This window comes from Podarcis raffonei, chromosome 1 (assembly GCF_027172205.1).
Source record: "Podarcis raffonei isolate rPodRaf1 chromosome 1, rPodRaf1.pri, whole genome shotgun sequence".
Classification (NCBI taxonomy): Eukaryota; Metazoa; Chordata; class Lepidosauria; order Squamata; family Lacertidae; genus Podarcis; species Podarcis raffonei.
In genome coordinates this window covers 43,382,606-43,404,130 of record NC_070602.1, presented here as the reverse complement: position 1 = coordinate 43,404,130, position 21,525 = coordinate 43,382,606, and the positions used below count along the sequence as shown (strand labels likewise).

Below are 21,525 nucleotides of genomic sequence, written 5' to 3'. Positions count from 1 at the left end.
GGAAAGCTTCTATCTTTTGCTATAAGTTATCTCTTGCCCTAAACTGTGTACTGCAATGGTTGCTGAGTTGTTCATTTTACAAATCCCCATATTGACACACAAATCTTTGTCCTGGCTGGCACAGAGGACAACAGATGGATGAGAGAGAAGCTAGCACTGAGCTAGTTATGGGCTTGGGGACAGAGTAACAAAGAGGGAACAAATTAAGTTGCAATGTTTTGGAAGTTGCCTGGGCGATTCAGCTGCAATACAAATGCTAGCTTTGTTTTTCATGTGAATATAGCATAACCAGTTTGCCCTAGTTAACAGTAGGACAGCAGAGAGCTCGTAGTATCTTGCAACGCAACATTACACCCAAGGTAGGTTTTTAAAGAAATAGGGAAACATCCCATGAACGCCAGAGGAAGTGTTAAGAACTTTCACCCTTGAAGGTTTTTGTTCATATTTATGAATGAAGCCTCCAAAATTGCCTTTCTCTAAATTTCTCTGAAATCATAGATGAAGGTGAATTATATCTTACTGGAATCTGTCACAGAAGGACTGCGGGCCCTCATGCACGATTAAGCAACTGAACAAGCACTTCTGCTATTTTTCTGAAGTGTCCACGGAGGCACAGAGAGATGATCCATTGCTTGACATGTCTTGAATCAAGATGGGGATGAGACTAAAATCAGGATGAAAACTCCTGTTTTCCTGCCAGTTCTCAGAGATGCTGTCATATGCACTCCTACATACTTGGGTTTTCAGTTTTCTTCCTGGCAGTTGTAATGTATCATTTTAGGTAATTACTTTACTGCTGGATTTTCATATATCATAGCTTTTTATTTCTAGCAGGGAAATTCCTTATAATTTAACTAAATGGCGAAAAGAAATGTATCTACAAGTACTTTGTTGCAGGGTGGTAGCAGGTTGGCGGGGGGTGTTGTTTTTCGCTCTTTGAACATACCCTTTTGATTAAAGAACAGAAACGCAAAGCCTCCATAAGCCACATTGAAAATATGGCCATATGTTCATCACTTCTCTCTCTCTTTTTCCCTCAAGGAGGGTATTTCCGGGAAAGGAAGGGTGGTGTGAAAAAAAACCTGGCTTTTCTAGTTGTTTATAACAAAGTTAAAAACAATTTGCATGATAGGTGCTGGACTTGTTTGTCTGAAATTTGGCAGATTTCTTACCCAGGGACATCTTCCTCATGACCCCAGTTTTTAAACTGATTGCACCACTAGAAGAGGGTGTGTGTGTGTTTTATTTTTATTGCAGGGGAAGCGATGCACCCATCTTTGGGGATTTTAGCAGGTTTCATCTCCCCAGAAGGGGCAAGCATACCTGCAGTTTCCAACCCATTCTGGCAGAAAATAAAAAAGTTAGAGGATATATATATATATATATATATATATATATATATATATATATAACGTTACCTACACAAAAACCTTTGTACAGATCTGCCTGAAATTTCTTAGGTTTAATTCACTCCAGGGGTGGGGTGGCTCTTTTGTCTGCAAATTTTGTTCACTTATGTGAGAAAAAAAGATTAGTATAGCCATTTTATGAGGGGTGTGTGTTAAAATAAAACTTCAGACTTAACAGATCAGTTTTATACCTGAATAACAAATTGAAACAGAACAGCGCAGAGCAGATCTGAAACGGATTGGGTTGTTTCAAAACACTGTGGACACAGATACAAGGCAAACCTTGTGACTGCATGCCCCTACCACATAGTTACTATTTTGCATATTATGGGATGTTATTACACATCCCTTAAGAAAATTTGGAATATAATTTAATTGATCATGGTTCTTCTAGTGGTAGGTCATACATATTTTTATGCAATCAGGAATTTGAAAACATAGTAGTCCATTTTATTATTATTGTTATTTACGAGTGAAATACCCAGCATTATACTATGGTTGAAGTATGACTCTGTATGTCCTAGAGACCTATGAGGTGGATTCCATGCATTTCTTTGCACTCTGTATATATATAAACTTTGCAGCGTCAGCGTCATACCCCACTCAACAGAAGCCTGGCTGCCCAGTGGACCAGTAGTGGATGGTTTTGTGTCCATGGAATCATTACTCCCAAATGAAGTACAGTGGTACCTCAGGTTAAGTACTTAATTCGTTCCGGAGGTCTGTTCTTAACCTGAAACTGTTCTTAACCTGAAGCACCACTTTAGCTAATGGGGTCTCCCGCTGCCACTGCGCCGCCGGAGCACAATTTCTGTTCTCATCCTGAAGCAAGGTTCTTAACCTGAGGTACTATTTCTGGGTTAGCGGAGTCTGTAACCTGAAGCATATGTAACCTGAAGTGTATGTAATCCGAGGTACCACTGTACTTTATTTTCCCAAAGGACAGATTATTAGTACAGTCGTACCTTGGATCCCAAATGCCTTGGTACTCAGACATTTTGCTTCCTGAACGCCTGAAACTCATAAATGAGTGTTCCGGTTTGCACACATTCTTAGGAACCCGAATATCTGGTGGGGCTTCCATGGCTTCTGATTGGCTGCAGGAGCTTCCTGCAGCCAATCAGAAGCTGAGCTCTGATTTCTGAACGTTTTGGAAGTCGAACTTACTTCCAGAATGGATTCCGTTCGACTTCCAAGGTACAACTGTAATTCAGTAATGTGGAGATGGGAAAGGAGTACAGGCAACTCCCCCATTTGCAAGGGGGTTGTGTTTCAACGAACCACACGCATCAGTGTGGTGTGTGTAAGCCCACCCTGTTTCAGGGTCCAAAACAGTGCACATGCCAGTCGTTTTGCATGTGCTGAGCACACACAAATAAAGGGTTGCCTGTACTATATCTATTCCTTGTCCATGGGTTCCCAGTTTCAAGATGACAGTCAGTCTTTTGAAAAACTCTAAACACTGACACTAATCATGTTAGGTCCCACATGACTGGATATTCCTCCATAATAAAAATAGAAAACGAGAATATCTCACATATTCTATATGTGTTCATGAGGGTCTGAACTGGTAGCGAGTGACCAGGAATGAGACCTTGGGGTCAGAGTGAATCGCTCTAAGGTGTGCAGTGGAAAGGGGATTGGAAATGAAGCAGCCAATATCATAGTGCCATCATACAAATTGGCTGTGTGACCACACTTGGGAGTACTGTGTACAGTTCTTGTTGCCTCACCTCAGAAAGGATATTGTAGAGCTGGGGAAGATTCCCCCAAAGGACAACCAAAATGATGGAGGGGTTGAAGGAACTCTTCTATGGGGAAAGTTTAGAGAAAGGGTGAGTAAAAGGGGTCATGAGATATAAAAATTAGGAATGGTGTGGAGAAAGTGAATAGAGAAAAGTTTTTCTAATACAGTGGTACCTCGGGTTACATACGCTTCAGGTTACACACTCTGCTAACCCAGAAATAGTGCTTCAGGTTAAGAACTTTGCTTCAGGATGAGAACAGAAATCGTGCTGCGGCAGCATGGGGGCAGCAGGAGGCCCCATTAGCTAAAGTGGTGCTTCAGGTTAAGAACAGTTTCAGGTTAAGTACGGACCTCCGGAACGAATTAAGTACTTAACCCGAGGTACCACTGTACTGCTGGAACATGGACATCAAATGAAGCTGATTGTTGGACGATTTGGGACAGACAAGAGTCAGTATTTACACATTCCAGAGTTGAACTGTGGAATTTGCTCCCACAAAATATAGTGATGGCTACCAACAGTGTCAAATGAGGACTAGGTAAATTTATGGAGGGTAAAGCTATCAATGATTACTTAATCACAATAGCTATGTAACCTCCGGGACGCGGGTGGCGCTGTGGGTAAAAGCCTCAGCGCCTAGGACTTGCCGATCGAAAGGTCGGCAGTTCGAATCCCCGCAGCGGGGTGCGCTCCCGTCGCTCAGTCCCAGCGCCTGCCAACCTAGCAGTTCGAAAGCACCTTCGGGTGCAAGTAGATAAATAGGGACCGCTTACCAGCGGGAAGGTAAACGGCGTTCCGTGTGCTGCACTGGCTCGCCAGATGCAGCTTGTCACGCTGGCCACGTGACCCGGAAGTGTCTGCGGACAGCACTGGCTCCCGGCCTATAGAGTGAGATGAGCGCACAACCCTAGAGTCTGGCAAGACTGGCCCGTACGGGCAGGGGTACCTTTACCTTTACCTTTATGTAACCTCCAGCGCCAGAGACAGTGTGCCTCTCTGGGAATTATTACTATTTAATTGCTATACCACTTAATATATAAAAATATATATCTAAAAGGTGTACAAAAAACTGAAGCATCAATGGACAACAAAAACAAAATACAAATACACAATTACATATACAAATTACATTAATGCAATGTTATTAATCGATATAAATCAATATCATTTCATTTTCCTTCTGACCTACCCTTGCCACCTCCAGGATCTTGTCCAGGCTCCAAACAAACTCTCAGCTCACCCATAAAAGTCTCACAACAAGCTCCTCGAGACATCACCCTGGTCTCTCACTCTAGACTTTTTTGGATTTTTTTGTACATGAGGTCAGACTGGTCTTATGATTGAAGCTCGTTCCACATTCTAAGCATTCGAATGGTTTTTCAACCCTGTGTGAATTATTTCATGTGGGGTGAGATGTGCCTTGCTAATGAAGCTCTTTCCGCAATCCGAGTACTGATATGATTTCTCCCCTGTCTGAACGGATCATGAAGCCTGGGCTGAAACTGAACCATATGTGGGGAGAATGTTGTTGCTCTGAGGTCCACCTTGCAGGCTTCCCACATGCATATGGTTGGCCCCTGTGAGAAGATGCTACTGGACTAGTTGAGCCTTTGGTCTCACCTGGGGTGCTTAAGTTCTAAGGCAACTTTCTCTGTTTCAAGGGGAGACTGACCTCTAGCGGCTGATACTGAGGACAGAAAATGAAGGTGGAAGGAAGGGTTCACTGGCCCAGCTGAAATCTTCGGGCCGCGGTCCTCAAACAATTAAGCTCGAAAGGCTCTCTGTGTGTACTACCTGGACTTGGAATCAGCTTCTACTCACCACAGAACAGAAGGGGCTTCAATCCACTGGAGATTTTGGCAACCGGATTTGGAGGAAGACAACTATTTTAGCCAATTCCCTCATTCCCATAAAATCCTCCGTTCCAACTCCCCTAGCCCTGCTGAGCAGATTTTTAGGTGGCTGCCACAAGAAAGGGAAACATGTGAAAATCACCTCTTCCTTTCGTTTGTGCCCACCCCATGATAGATATTTACAGACAAACAGAAGTGTGTGATTTTATTGCATTTTATTGTTCAGGGTTTCCTTAGGTCATGATTCTTATTTTCAAGGGTGGAAAGCTGTGGAAACACCTGGAGGACCTGGCTGAAGGGAAATGCTTCTCCTTTTAGTTTGAGGATGGTTATTTCCTTGAGCACATCATATTAGATAAAGTGTTGCTTGGCAACATGAAACATCAGAGAGACACTCAGCTCATATTTGGTAGTATATTTCAATCACTTAATCTGCATAGGAGAGTCAAGCGCTGATGAAAAGAATGGATGATAAAAATAGGTGTAAAGACGCTCTGCTTCCACCCCACTCTTAAATTATCTCCCTCAAGCAAGCTCCACTTATTCCAGATAGCATCTGGAATTGCAAGGCCTAAGGCAGGTAGGATTTCTTTTTCAAACAGCATGGATTTATCTAGCACAGTAATGAAAAATGCCACTGTAAGAATAACTGGGGTGAGCATTCACCATGAAGTCAGATTATACAACGGCTAGCTTTACTACATGAAAAACAGGTCACAAACCTGTCCATTCCACTTGTTGATAACTTTATAAACGTGATCAGATAGTAGGTAGAAATGGGACACAATGTACAGAAGACCTTACCTTGAGAAAGGGAATCTTGCAGAAATGGAATGGAACAGATCACTCACATTTAAAGTTAATCCTGCAAGAATCAAAGCTACCATCGGGTGGTGCTGTTGAAATTTAGAAAAACTTTAAATGAAAGAGCAGTATCTAGCAATGAATTCTGGGGTGCTTTGCTGTTGCCTGATGTACAATAAATACACAGCATACTGAAGCCCGAAATGCCATAGATCACTAGCTATGGTCATATTGATAATTTTCCTGATATCTGAGAGGATCGGGCAATCCTAGTTCCAAATATCAGTGGCAAGTTTCTTTGTTTCCCATTGCTGGACACTGGTTTATTCTAAAATGTATGATCATAGCAGTTACTCGTTGTTTTCTATAGTCAATTGTCTATTAAACATTCCAAAGGGAATATTGTCATTTCTATAAGTTTGGAGACTGGTTCGAACACAGTGTTTTTTCCACCATGAGAATGATTTCCTGGCGTTCTGGTTCCAGACTGACTTAATGGAGGCAGCTCCCATGACAGCAGGAGATTGTTGGTGAAGGAAAAACAAGGATGACTGAGGGTAATTATCCTTGCAAATTCCCCCTAGGGACAGTTTGTCTTAATACCTGGCCTTCACTCCGGCATGGAATGGGGGGGGGAGGCACTGAGTGTAAAAGCACTTTGCCCACCAAAAACCCTCCTACGATGCCATTAAGAACTTAATTGGACTAAAGTACAAGTGCATGCTAGGGACGCGGGTGGCGCTGTGGGTAAAAGCCTCAGCGCCTAGGGCTTGCCGATCAAAAGGTCAGCGGTTCGAATCCCCGCGGCGGGGTGCGCTCCCGCTGCTCGGTCCCAGTGCCTGCCAACCTAGCAGTTCGAAAGCACCCCCGGGTGCAAGTAGATAAATAGGTGTAAAGACGCTCTGCTTCCACCCCACTCTTAAATTATCTCCCTCAAGCAAGCTCCACTTACCAGCGGGAAGGTAAACGGTGTTCCGTGTGCTGCGCTGGCACGCCAGATGCAGCTTTGTCACGCTGGCCACGTGACCCGGAAGTGTCTCCGGACAGCGCTGGCCCCCGGCCTCTTGAGTGAGATGGGCGCACAACCCCAGAGTCTGTCAAGACTGGCCCGTACGGGCAGGGGTACCTTTACTTTACCTTACAACTGCATGCTAGAAAAGATGAGATAATAAACTGTGGAACAGAACCAAATACTTCATTCGGTGTAAAAGACGGGGGGGGGAGCCTATGGTTTCTTTATATAAAGTTTTCTTCTCTACATTTATGATTCTGCAACCCTCCTCTGAATGTTAGTTCAAATTATATCTGTACAAGCGAGGATAGAAGAAGGATTATAGATATTGAATATAACATTAAACAGAACTATGTGTGTAAAAAAAGGGGGAAAGGGAGGGAAGCTCTATTTTGCAGAAGATTTATGATGGAAACTTAGAGCTGACTCTTCCCCATCCTCTATTATTTACAGAGTGAACTGAATAACGCTAAAAGGACTTGGAATTTAATTTAATTGGAAGTATATTTGCTCATTTATCTTCAGTTGGACGGAAGCATGAAAGAAGTCTGTGAACTTGCTAAGGAACTGATAAGCTTCATTACTGAGTCATCTGCAGTTTGACAGACCACTCTTCTTCCCTGACTGAGAGTAAAAATGGCAAAAACAGGTTATTTATTGGGACAGAGTGACTTTTGCTGCTGTTGTTAAAGTTGCAAAACAATGAAGCACGGGACAGAGTGAGGGAGAAATTTCTGGAACAACATTATCAGCTCCGCCCAAGGCATGATGGATAACAGCAACAACCAGGGAAAAGACACGTAATATTTTACGAGAACAAGAAGAAACACCATGGACAGAATAATTGCCACACACAGGAAGAACAAGGTTATAGTTTGAGTGCCTCACGTGTAGCTTTATAAATCATTTAATGTGTCAACATTAATTGCAGTTGTTGCATAATGCGATTATTATTATTATGACTGGAATGTAATTGAAATTAGTTTGATTTTGGAAGGCAGAAATAAAGAAAACCATCAACCATCAACTCTAGCACGGGGCGGGCGGGGCACTTTATATAAATTATATAGTTCAGTAGTTGAACGATAGGTATTTGTAATTGTATTATAAACTGGTATTGTTATAATGAGGTTATTATTGGATTGTAATTGAAAACTAATTAAAAAATTATTAAAAAATAAGAAAGAGAATGATTTCCTGTGGCAGAATATACATCAAAATATATCAAAATGAAAATTCACTTAGATCCTGAGTAGCATTCTCTCTCTCTCTCTCTCTCTCTCTCTCTCTCTCTCTCTCTCGTGTGTGTATTTATGTATTCCTACATACCTATAGATATTTTCTGTCAAATCCACCTCAATTTTAAATCTGACATAACCATAACAAGTTGGTGGAACAAACATGGTGTGTTTAGAATGTGGTTTTCATATTAGAGAGGAGGAATGAGGAAATAATGTTATGAAATAGACTTTGGATTAGCCTCTACTCATCATCATTTATAAATGCTTTTCTGGGCTGTGTATGTACTATACCTTTAAAGCATATTCAAAGCATGTTCTTTCCCTCAAAGTATTCTGGGCACTGTAGTTTCTACTCATAGAGTTCCAATTCCCAGCAACACTTAACAAACTACAGTGCCCAGAGTTCTCTGAGGGGGGGATGCACTTTAAATGTGTTCATTTGCTGTCATCTGCAGACCAATTGAATAGACTCTGAAGTAGGGCTGTAGCTCACTAATAAAGTACCTGCTTTGTATTCAGAAGGTCCCATGTATCTCTAGGGAGGGCTAGGAAAAACCCCTGTCTTCAGGGCACTTCCAGACTGTCACATTTTTTGCATGGGGTTCAGTCACCCACCGGCAAATTCAGATTGTGAGATTATAGTCGATTGGGATACCTTGTGTAACAAACCTGTTTCCCCCCAAAGGCTGGACTTTTTGCAATAAAGGCAGTGCCAGGAAAATGCACTGGAAATGCATTGTGGGGTGACACCTGCTTTGATGCAACATCATCCAACATCCCCAGGAACAAATCGGAACGAACACTCATCAAATAGCCAGCGTTATCTAAGTGCCCTGCAATTCAATCAGGATGAATGCTCAAGAAACAGGTGGTCTGGTAGTGCCCTAAAGCACTGGAGAATACATGCTAGTGGTGTCAGCATTGCTGAGCAAGATGCACTAGTGGTCTGATTTGGTAGGCTCCTAGTTCAGTACATATGCTATAACAATGAAAATGCCAGATCAGCCTCCCTAAAGAGGGATTTTCCAGAGACAGGGTGCCAGCCACCACAGGGACTTCCTGTTGTCTAGCAGACAGGAGACCAGAGAACCCAGAGAAGGGAACTGCGATTGAATCTTACAGCAAAGTTTTGTTTTAAAAATGAAAAGAATAATTAAAGGAAGAGAAATCAATTGAGTAAAGGTCCTTGAGCTTCTGCACTTGGTCCTTACTCAGTTTGCTGAAGTGGTTCAGAGTGATATTGTTGTTGGTCCTCTTCTCTGTACCGTACTTCTTAAAATCTGGATACTGGAGATCGTCTGGTGCTCCAATTCTCCTGAGAACATGGTCAGCATCTTCTCCCAGTGTCTCGTACTTCCCCAAAATGTCATAGTGAATGTTGCAGGGATCACAGAGCATAAACATTGGCTTCCAGTGTATGTCCAAATCGTTGGGGGCTTGTTTCAAAACAAAGTTTACAAATTCCTGGAAAGTCACTGGATCGGTGGAGTTTGGGTTTCCCCTGAACAAAGTCTTGATCCTTTTTGCCACAGAGACGTAAAAAGGCTCAAAGTGCAAGAGCTTGTCTCTGTAAGCGGAAACCAATCTCTCTAGAGGATGCCTGGTGAACATCACTTTAATGCTGCTGTTCAGAAGTTTCACTTGCTGATCAGAAGGGTAAGAACTTAACCTCCTTAAGAGATGTGTTCTGTGGACTCTATCATGATCTACTTCTAAGACATCCCTGCTCAGGTTGAGTGTGAGGAGGAGAATAATTTTTTTCCAGTTGGAACAGCCCACCTTTGGCACTTCACAGTAGATAAAGTTGTGACGCTCGTCTACAAAGATCTGACTCGCAACTTGAGGGTTTGGTTTTCCTTTTGAGAAAGTATATTTCTGGCAGATGGTGTCCAAAGAGGCTTTGCGATCTCGTTGCCTTCTCAGCCAATCTTCTTCAGGATCTACAGAAGGGAAATGTGACCTTTGACACCATGACCAGGGAGTGAAAATCAGTAACTCAAGGAGGGCCTTAAGGAGGTTAAACTGGCCTCAACCAGGGCCAAGGCCTTTTCAGCTTTGGCCCCAGCCTGGTGGAACACTCTGTCACAGGAGACCAGGGCGCTGCGGGACTTGATACCCTTCTGCAGGGCCTGCAAGACGGAGCTGTTCTGCCTGGCCTTCAGTCTGGGCCCAGTTTGAGCCCCCCTCTATGGGACCCAGTAAGTTACCTCTGTGTCCCTTTTATCGGCTCATGTGGGACCAACATGGATAGCTGGCCCTGATGAATACTTGAGGTTCCCGACTTCTAAGGTTGCAATTTGTGGGCAGTCATTTAATTTTATCCTGATTCTAATTTTTAAGCTGTATTTTAATCAATTGTTTGATTGTGTTTTAATGTATTTGATATCTGATGTTAGCCGTCCTGAGCCCGGTCTTGGTCGGGGAAGGCGGGGTATAAATAAAAATTTACTTACTTACTTACTTACTATTAAGAGTTTTGATCCATTTTCAACATTGTTATCCTGCCATTCTATAGGAAAATTTAAACCATGTAATAGAAAATCAGAACAACAAAACTAAGCATAACCATCTGTCAGAGGCTCAGGAGCAGAAGAGCAGGGGAGAGAGCAAATAGAGAGCGGAGGAGAGGAATCAGAGGGGAGCGTAGGGGAATATGACAGTGGACCGAGAGATTCCATGAGCTTCTCCAGCGAATCAGAAGATTCCCAGGAGGGGGCGCCTATGGTAAGGGCGAGGCGAGTCCCAGGGGGGACGATCCATAAACAAGGAACCAGAGGGGAGTCCCAAAGGAGTAGCGGAGGAGTAGGGCCAGTTCCCCCACCAGAGCACAGTGGGGGGGAAGAGTCACGTGAGTCAGGACCAGCTTCTCCTCCATCGGGGAGTGGGGAGACGGAGGGAAGGCCAGGTCCAGCTAGCCTCCCCGAAAGGGGGAGCAGTGACACAAGTGTAACGGTCAGAAGGAAAGTGGGAGGCTGCGCGCGCGCGCGCCAAGTTCAAATGTGGAGGAGCGCGGGACAGCAGAAAACCCGGATTGGGAGCCAGGTCCTAAAGCCAGAAGGAGGGGGGGAGAAGAGTCAGCAGAATCAGCGTCAGAGGAATCTAGGAGGGCTGAGACTCCGACTAGCAGAAGGACCCAGAGAAAGAAGGAACAGAGGAAGAGGTGGAGTAAGGCTAGAATCTTAAGCTGGTGTCAGGGGGGAGGAGATTCAGATGGGACTTCTACGGTCTGATGGATAGACGTAGCGTTGCGCGCTGCGCGTCTGGAAATGAAACAACTTCAATAAAGACTTTTAAACTTGAGCAAGAAGCAGCGTTGGTCTTGTGTGAGCTGGGACCTTGGGCAGCGCTGACAGTAAGTCCCATCTCACAAAAAAAAAACTCTGCAAGCTCACGAAGATAGGCAAAGATGACTACAGAGGAGAAAGTCAAGCAACTGCAGGAAGCGGTCTCAACGCTCTACGCAGAATTGGCTGCGTCTAAGAAAAAAGAAGGAGAAACAGCTGCGCTCTGCCAGGATCTGCAAGCCAGGTGGGACAGATGGGGAAAGGAGGGGCAGCTGGGAGCCAAGCCGGAGGGAGTTGGCCTCGGGAAAAGGGGGGCGAGTATTGTGACCCATTTTGACGGGAACCTGCAGCAGTACCCTAACTTCAGAGCAGAAGTAGTTTTCGCGCTCAAATTGCTTCGGAAAGACTTTAGAGATGAGGAGGAGAAAGTGGGTTTCATAATCACTCATCTGCATGGGGAAGCTAAGTCGTGGCTGCGAACCTTGTTACGCGAAAATGACCCCGCCCTCAAAGATTCAAGCGCCTTTATTGAAGCCATGGACGCTTGCTTTAAATCAACGGTGGATGTGGATGTCGCTAGAAGGGAAATGCATGGATTGCGGCAAGGAAAAGCGACGGTGCGCCAGTATCATTCCCGCTTTTTTGGGTTAGTAAATGTGCTGGGCTGGCAGAAGGACTCAGCTGCCGTCAGGGATCTGTTCTGGGAGGGGCTGAATGGAGCCGTGAAAGATGAGCTGGCCAGGGGGGAGAGACCCCAAAATACAACAGAAGTAGTCCAAAGGGCGCTCGCAATTGGGGTGCGCCTGGAAGAACGCCCGTGGAGCAGGGAGGAGGGGCGAAGAGCAAACACGTCAGTTAGAACGACTCCCTTCCTACCCAGAGAGACAGAGCGCGCTCAGTCCACGCCTCCGCTGATGAGGGGAGAGGAGCCAATGGAAATCGGAGGTGCAAGGGCTCAGACAGCAAGCAGAGCCCAAACACCAGGAGCAGTCAAGGCGAAGGCTCCTAGAGGGAGCAGGAAGTGTTACATCTGCGACAGTGCACTGCACATGGCCAAAGAGTGTCCCCAGAGGCTCCAGAAGCACACTGCAGCCTCAGCAACTGTTAAAGGAGCAATTCAGCAGGGAGTAGAGCAGCAGGGAAACGGCGAAGCCTGGTTGGAGACGGAGGCACTGGGGCTCAACCAGGCGAGTCAGTGAAGCAGTCCCCAGAGATTTTGCAGCCCACAGACCCCCTCCCACCCAAACCAGTGGTGCAACTCACTGCATCGCTCCAGCTGCCCGATGGGCTCACCCTGGAGGTCCCTATTACCATTGACTCTGGTAGCAACGCAGACTTTGTAGGGTTGGACTTCGTCAAGCAGCATCGCATAGCACTCCTGCCAGCCACGACGCCCCTAAATGTTGTCACGGTAGATGGCAGGAAGATACTGGGAGGAGAGGGGGTACAGCAGACACCGCCTCTGGTGATGCAAATTGGGAACCACCGTGAAGTCATCAGTTTCAACGTCACCCACCTGTCGGACACGCCCATAGTGTTGGGCATGAGTTGGCTGGATAGGCACAGCCCGGCATTAGCGCGGTACCAGCGGCAATTGACCTTCTGCTCTTCCTACTGCGCAGCGCACTGCATCCAGACCTGCCAGGAAGAGGAGGGGCAAGAGGATGCACCGCAGCTACACCTAGGCATGGTGCAAGCGGTGCCCAACAAGTACAAGGCTTTTTTGGAAGTCTTCTGCGAGAAGGAAGCAGACAAGCTGCCTCCCCACAGACCCTACGACTGCAAGATTGACCTCCTGCCAGGGGCGACGCTGCCGACTGGGAGACTGTACTCCATGTCTGAAGACGAAATGCAAGAACTCAGGGAGTTCATAGATCGCAATTTGAAGCGGGGATTCATCCGGGAATCCAAAGCAGTGGGGGGCAGTCCCGTGTTTTTCGTGAAGAAGAGAGACACGCCCGAACGGAGGCTCATAGTGGATTATAGAATCATCAATTCCAGGACAAAGCCCACAGCATTCCCCATGCCCAAAATTGACGACCTGCTCGCGACGGTGAGGAAGGGACGGATCTTCACCAAGTTGGATCTACGAGGGGCCTACAACCTTATACGCATGCGGGAGGGCGACGAGTGGAAGACAGCCATGTTTACGCCTTTAGGAACCTATGAATACAGAGTCATGCCGTTTGGTCTCCAAAATGGCTCCCATTGTTTCCAAGCTTTCATGCACCACGTGCTAGCGGGACTCCTCTACAAGAAGTGCGTCTGCTTCTTAGATGATATCCTGATCTTTTCGGACTCGCAGGAGGCGCACGAGGAGGACGTCAAGGAGGTCCTGCAGAGACTACGGGAGCACAGACTTTACGCCAAACTGGAGAAGTGCCAGTTCGACACGACAGAGGTGGATTTCCTGGGCTACAAGCTGTCCGACAAGGGACTTGCCATGGACAGCGCCAAGGTCCGCTCAGTGTTGGACTGGAAGAGCCCGCGCAACCAGAAGGAGGTCCAGAAGTTCGTCGGTTTCGCCAACTTTTATCGCAAGTTCATCAAGGGGTTCGCGAAGGAGACGGCGGCCATCACGGACACCCTCAGCTCCAAGAAGAAGAAGTTCACCTGGACGGACCAGGCGGAGCAGTCCTTTCGGAGGCTCAAGTGTCTCTTCGCGTCCGAAGAACAGCTGCTACACGTAAACCCCAGCAAACCGATGAGGGTTGAAACGGACGCCTCGGACAGAGCGGTGGGGGCGGTCCTGTTGCAGCAAGATCCGCAAGGGGACTGGAGACCGTGCGCATTCTACTCCAGGAAGCTCAGCACGTCGGAGCAGAACTACACCATCTGGGACAGGGAGTTGCTGGCCATTCATGCAGCCTTCAAGGCGTGGCGGCACTTCCTCGTCGGAGCCAGACACACAGTGCAGGTCCGCACGGACCACAAGAACCTGGAGTACTGGCGCACGGCGAAGTTCCTGAACCAGAGACACATCCGCTGGGCGGAGTTCTTTGCAGATTTCGATTTCCGGATAGAATACATCCCGGGAGACAACAACGTCATGGCGGATGCGCTATCCAGGAAGCCGCAGTATCTCAAGGAAGCGACACCGGCAGCGGCCAAACACATTTTCGCACCAGAGGTGTGGGCGTGCGCTTCAGCCGCAGTGGACCTGGACGCAGTCCGTCGCGCGCTACAGGCGGATTCGTTTGCGCAATCCAAGATGGAGGAGGTGCGAAACGGCACAGCGAGGGACTACTCCTCCGCAAAGGGGCTCTCTACGTACCGGGAGACGACCTTCGCGCGAGAGTCTTGCAGCAGCTGCACGACGCGCCCAGCGCTGGGCACTTCGGCAAGGACAAGACGGCGGAATTAGTCACCAGGGACTTTTGGTGGCCCAAGGTGCGGGGAGAAGTTGCGGATTACGTTTCCAGGTGTGACACCTGCCAAAGGGCCAAGCCAGTACACAGGAAGCCGGCGGGTCTGCTGGAACCGCTGCAGACGCCGCTCGAACCATGGGAGAAAGTGGCCCTGGACTTTGTTACAGATCTGCCCAGTTCGCGCGGCAAAACAGCGGTACTCGTGGTCGTAGACCTCTTCACCAAGATGGCGCATTTCATTCCGTGCGCGAAGGTGGCCACAGCGGAACAGACCACCAAGCTGTTCATAGACCACGTCTTCAAAGCTCACGGCCTGCCGCGGTCCATCCTGTCCGACCGGGGCCGCCAATTCATCTCGAACTTCTGGCAGAAGCTGCTGGGCATCCTGAACGTCAAGATCAACTTAGCGTCGGCACGACACCCGCAGACCAACGGACAAGCGGAGAGGGTCAACGCCATCATGCAGCAGTACCTGCGATGCTACGCCAATCAACAGCCCTCGACCTGGGTGGACTACCTACCGCTAGCCGAGTTTGCCTACAACAACACGAAGCACGGGTCTACAGGGGTGACACCGTTCTTCGCCAACAATGGGCGCCACCCCAGAACCTTCCCGGGGTTGGAGACCGAGGCAGAGGGGGAGCCACGGGGGGCAGAGCACTTAGCCGCAGAGTTACAGGAGGTCCATGAGCAACTCCGAAGGCACTTGGAACTCGCGAAACACGCCTACAAGATGCAGGCAGACAGGCACAGGAGGGTTGGGGAAGACATACAGGTAGGGGACTGGGTCTGGTTAGCAGCTCAGGCAGTGCCGGCCAGAACGCTAGCTAAGAGGAAGCTAGGACACAAGCAGCTGGGACCTTACCAGGTCGCGGCACAAATCAATCCAGTGGCCTACCGGTTGACACTCCCGGAGGGCTCCAGAATGCACCCAGTCTTTCACAGGTCAGTGCTCACGCCTTACAAGGCACCCCACAGGTTTCAGGCGCCAGGGACCGCACCAGCCCCACGTAGCCCATCGCCAACAGGGGAGGGACCACAGAGGGCGACGCCACTCAACGAGGTCACGCAGATTTTGGACTCCAGATGGGGGGAAGAGGGAGTTGAATATCTCCTCGCCAGGGAGGGTACTCCGGCCAGCGCCAACGAGTGGGTGCCGTGCTACGCCGTGGAGGAGCACTACCTCAAAGACGAGTTCCATTCGATCTTCCCACACAGACGCATGCCGGCGGAGTATTTCGACGACTGGCTTTTCACACCCACACTGTCAGCCAGCACGTTCCAGGGTTTCTCCTCAGATGAGGAGCCGACGCCGGGGATGAGCTCCCCGGAGGGGTCGCTCTCGGGGTTTGCCACGGACCGCTCCTATTGGTGGGACACTCAACCAGAAGTGGGGTGGAGCAGGGAACTGCTGAGGGGGCCCTTGCACACAGCCTCACCCGAGGGACCGGGTGGAGAGGTGGACATGGACGTGTGGGGGGAGGATCTTGGTTTTGAGCACGACAGCAGAGAAATGGAAGCAGAGGAAGTCGACGTCGACGAACCCATCGTGGGGGGGCCTGATCCCGCTGGCCGGTTGCACACCAGGGGGAGAGAACGGAAGCCAGCACTCACACCCCCAGCGCTGGAGCACCTGGAACCCACACCCGAAGATGGGGAGGGGGGAAGGGGGGCTTCGAGGGGGGGATGGATGTCAGAGGCTCAGGAGCAGAAGAGCAGGGGAGAGAGCAAGTAGAGAGTGGAGGAGAGGAATCAGAGGGGAGCGTAGGGGAATATGACAGTGGACCGAGAGATTCCATGAGCTTCTCCAGCGAATCAGAAGATTCCCAGGAGGGGGCGCCTATGGTAAGGGCGAGGCGAGTCCCGGGGGGACGATCCATAAACAAGGAACCAGAGGGGAGTCCCAAAGGAGTAGCGGAGGAGTAGGGCCAGTTCCCCCACCAGAGCACAGTGGGGGGGAAGAGTCACGTGAGTCAGGACCAGCTTCTCCTCCATCGGGGAGTGGGGAGACGGAGGGAAGGCCAGGTCCAGCTAGCCTCCCCGAAAGGGGGAGCAGTGACACAAGTGTAACGGTCAGAAGGAAAGTGGGAGGCTGCGCGCGCGCGTGCCAAGTTCAAATGTGGAGGAGCGCGGGACAGCAGAAAACCCGGATTGGGAGCCAGGTCCTAAAGCCAGAAGGAGGGGGGGAGAAGAGTCAGCAGAATCAGCGTCAGAGGAATCTAGGAGGGCTGAGACTCCGACTAGCAGAAGGACCCAGAGAAAGAAGGAACAGAGGAAGAGGTGGAGTAAGGCTAGAATCTTAAGCTGGTGTCAGGGGGGAGGAGATTCAGATGGGACTTCTACGGTCTGATGGATAGACGTAGCGTTGCGCGCTGCGCGTCTGGAAATGAAACTGAACTTCAATAAAGACTTTTAAACTTGAGCAAGAAGCAGCGTTGGTCTTGTGTGAGCTGGGACCTTGGGCAGCGCTGACACCATCCAATATGTTTAAATATCTGGCAATCCTCAGTCTTACCTCTTATTTCTGTCTGCCAACTATAGAGCGTCTGAAGAAGAAAAGCGCCAAGCAGACTACTGAGGAAGAGAATGAACAACTTTTCAAGCAGGTTCTTCATAATGTTTTCCCAGCAAGCCAAAGGCTGTAGCCTTTATGATGAACTCTAGGCAAACATAAATAGCAAACATTGTTACCGTTCGTTGAACCAAGAAATTAGCAACTGGTATAAAACACTTGCATTTTCCTGCATTAACCAAAGTTTGTCCCTAAGAGATACTGCTGTATCTTTAGAGCAGGCATCCCCAAACTCAGCCCTTCAGATGTTTTGGGACTACAATTCCCATCATCCCTGACCACTGGTCCTGTTAGCTTGGGAATTGTAGTCCCGAAACATCTGGAGGGCCAAGTTTGGGGATGCCTGCTTTAGAGGGTCTAGGCTGCGGAGGATACAGCCAATGAGTCTGCATCAACTTTGGGTCCTCACATGTTGTTGGACTACAATTCCCATCATCCTTGACCATTGGCTAAGCTGCCTTATGACCGAACCATAGAATCAGTCAGTTGGAAGGGACTCCAAGGATCATCTAATAATAATAATAATAATAATAATAATAATAATAATAATAATAATATCTTTATTGTCATTGCCCCCTCTCAGGGACAACGAAATTACTTGACTGCTCCATAAAAACACTAATTAAAACAATACAGTATAGTACAGCAAGGAAGATTAGATGACTTTCAAAGTCCAGGCTTCCCATTCAGGGCCGAGATCGCTCTGGAGAAGAAGCTGTTCTTAAGACGACTCGTTCTTGTCTTCATCGTCCTGTATCTCTGTCCCGACGGCAGGAGCTCGAAGAGACAGTGACCAGGATGCGATGGATCTTTTACTATGTCCAGTGCCTTCCTATGGCACCTTGTGGCATAAATCTGCTCTAAGGTGGAGAGTGGGCAGCCAACAATGCTCTCTGCTGCCTTAACAACTCTGCACAACCCCATCCTGTCCTGGGTAGTACAGCTTCCGTACCACACACATAAGCCATAAGTGAGCACGCTCTCAATGGCACAGTGATAGAAGGCAAGCAGCAGTTTCTGCGGAAGATGGTTTTTCCTTAGAATTCTCAAAAAGTACAGTCTCTGCTGCGCCTTCTTCACAAGCCCCCTTGTGTTGACACTCCCTGCAACTCCCTGCAATTCGGGAATCTTTTTTGTTCAACATGAGGCTTGAACGCATGAACCTGAGTTCATGGCAGATAGCTCTGTCAACTCGAACAATCCCAGCCAGACCTGGCAGGGAATGATGGGAGTTGTTGTGCCACATCTGGGAATGCAAGGTTGACAAACACTGGTTACAGCTTACTTCTTTACAGGAGATCCATGGCAAGATTCAGCCATCCCTGTAGGGCCACTCCCTTGCCCATATCAGCAGAGAATTTTGGTTGGAAATTTGCAAGTTATATTTGCCCCAAGCAGCCAAGCTTCTCTGTTATCATACCTTCCTAGGCAAAACATAACCTTTTGGAGCCAAACCGCATGGAAGCGCATGAAATGGTGATAGAACTTTCCTCTCTGGCAACAGGGGGTGAGGCCAATCTGTGCATTCTTATTTCCCCCTTCATGCATTTGGGACCTTGAAGAAATGCTCCCTTCTCCAGGAAACATGGATGACCACAACGTTGATAGGGTTCTGCCACTAGGTGTAAAACTTGTTTTCTCTAGGAGCTTATCCACACCTGCATTTGCCTCACTGCTTTCCTCTGGGGAAACCTGCTGAATTGGAACAAATGGCAATTGGGTTTCCATGGATTGCCATTTGTTCCAGTTTAGTACTAAAGAGCAGACTTTATGGGGGGCAACAGGGCAAAGGTAAAACTTATAAACTATGGAACCAGGGAAGGGAGTAGAAGGAAGTCAACTCTAGTCTTTTCTATGTTTGAAGATGTATTGTTGCTTTTATTTTTTGTTGTTTTTGGAAAATTAATAAAATAATATTTTAAAAAGAGATCATGTTAATGATATTGCTGAAATAAGCATTATCTCAGCCAGAAATTAATTAATCCTGAATTAATATAAGAACTTGCAGTGAGACATAGCAGGGCTGGGACATTAATGGCCTGATACAGTGCTTTTTTCTGGGGGTACACATGCCCCTAAACATTTTGTGAATCTTTGTACTTTTGCCATTTACTGCATTTATTTTTCTTGATTTGAACTATAAAATGGTGAATTTCTTGAATCAAAATGAGAATACCCCTAAACATGATTTTAGGAAGGGAAAAAAGAAAGTGCTGGCCTGATACTATGCATGTTTACTTGGAAGTAGGTATGCACCACCAATCCTGCATTGTCAGTGATTACATAGGAGTGCTATGGTAGTGCAAGTAGGAAAACTTTGACCTGAGTCCTTGTCTTTTGCTATTCCTTGACTGTTCCTGTGTCACTTCTAGAGCGCTGTTCCCAAGAGTATCCTGTAAGCTACGCAGAATATATTCAAATGCTTTCTAATTTACACCAATTAAGCATCTTCATTACCAGTAATTCAGTGAGTCATCTTAACCCTGTGCATTGAAACAGATCAACAACTCTTTATAAAAAGAGGTACTGTATTTTTTGCTCTATAAAACGCACCAGACCACAAGATGCACCTAGTTTTTGGAGGAGGAAAACAAGAACAAAAATATTTTGAATCTCAGAAGCCAGAACAGCAAGAGGGATCTTTTGCTGCACAGTGAAAGCAGCAATACCTCTTGCTGTTCTGGCTTCTGGGATAGCTGCGCAGCCTGCATTCACTCCATAAGATTCACACACATTTCCCCTTACTTTTTAGGAGGGAAAAAGTGAGTATTATACAGTAGAGCAAAAAATACGGTAACTTTACAACTGCCATCCTGCAATATCTCCTTACAATAGCCACATTATATTACATGCAATGTTTTCAATGTACAACAAATGTGAAAAGAGTTTGTAAGAAGTGTATATAAATCAAAAGCGCAAAATTTGGTTGCCTGGAATACAGAATATAACACATAAGACAGTTCCAGGTCCCTGCCTGCCTCTGTCTCCATCTTCACCACTACTCACCTTGCTCAGTTAAAGAACAAGCTCCTTCCTTTCATCAGATCCTCCAGCCAGCTTTCTGCAACATCAGTCAAACAGGCACCAAGGTCTCTGAGGGTTTCTTTTGTTTCATTCACAAACTCAGATCCCAGTGGATTAAGTTGAGCTAGGAGCTTTCCTACAGAGTTCCAGCTCACTTGGGGACAAGTCGCCACAGGCTCTTCCAGTACGGTACAGAGCAAATACATTAAATTTATTGCATGCTGTCGTTCTGTGCTTCTTGGCCAGTTGCTACAAATATTGCGCAAGACATTCCTTCCTACAAAAGGAGGGCCACTTGAAAATGCACCACTGTCTGCAATGTTTTTCTGTCTCTCTCTCATACCCACACCCAGTGTAAAGACCTGAAGCTCCACCTCTTGCTGAATTCTCGAGTTTGTAGGGCTTCAGTGCTACCCTCTGACAGGTTCATATTTACACAAGAGCTGTGTCGCAGGAGTGATGGAACTTGAGGTGTGGAAGTCTTTTTAAAAAAACAAAAAACCATCAGCATCTTGCTACGAACAAAAACAGCAACCAAGTCCCAAGCAACGGAAGCGACGGAAATAAGTAGCACACAGTAAAGGGTAATTCGATATATTATTGCATTGCTCAGCCACAAAGGTAATATTCAGGCTACCTTAGGAGGAGCAGACAAACCCCTCAGCATGCAATAGCCCCAAAGAATACAGTGGTACCTCGGGTAACATACGCTTCAGGTTGCATACGCTTCAGGTTACAGACTCCACTAACCCAGAAATAGTGCTTCAGGTTAAGAACTTTGCTTCAGGATGAGAACAGAAATCGTGCTCCAGCAGCAGCAGGAGGCCCCATTGGCTAAAGTGGTGCTTCAGGCTAAGAACAGTTTCAGGTTAAGAACGGACCTCCGGAACAAATTAAGTACTTAACCCGAGGTACCACTGTAGTCAGCATTTGGTTAGTGCCATCGTGACTGGAGAAGAAGGTACTGAAAAGCCTGCAGCATGGACCTATGGCACACCTGAGGTCCAATGCAGAAGATCCACAGCTCAGGCTCCTCTGGGCCACCCTCAAACAATGCCCTCTGACAAGGAGGAGACAATACAGAGCACAAAGTTAATGCATAGACTGCAGAGTGAATATCCACGTGGATATTTGTCTAATCCTCTTGTAAAGCCATCTAGCCGCCCATAGTGGCTGGGGCAATCATCATCATCTAGGTTGGTTATCATCA

At 47.3% G+C, this 21,525-nt stretch overlaps 1 protein-coding gene and 1 long non-coding RNA gene across 3 annotated transcripts in view; both read right to left on the bottom strand.

Annotated features, from left to right (window-relative positions):
* Nucleotides 1-2,124: 2,124 nt before the first annotated feature.
* Nucleotides 2,125-21,525, bottom strand: part of LOC128411104 (uncharacterized) — a 110,413-nt gene continuing 91,012 nt past the window's right edge. Inside the window, exon 5 of the long non-coding RNA XR_008329688.1 lies at nt 2,125-2,142. This is a non-coding gene — a long non-coding RNA (uncharacterized LOC128411104). The remainder of the gene's footprint in view (nt 2,143-21,525) is intronic.
* On the bottom strand, nt 9,020-17,552 carry LOC128411097 (carbohydrate sulfotransferase 8-like). 2 transcript variants are annotated; one of them, XM_053383112.1, is made up of 2 exons: nt 17,235-17,552; nt 9,020-10,007 (listed from the first exon to the last, which is right to left on the bottom strand). In XM_053383112.1, exons 1-2 carry the CDS (start codon nt 17,332-17,334, stop codon nt 9,202-9,204), a joined length of 906 nt encoding a protein of 301 aa, XP_053239087.1. In that variant the 5' UTR covers nt 17,335-17,552; the 3' UTR covers nt 9,020-9,201. The 2 variants fall into 2 exon arrangements, 1 of the variants encoding a protein (XP_053239087.1); XR_008329686.1 differs by lacking the exon at nt 9,020-10,007 and adding an exon at nt 10,491-10,576.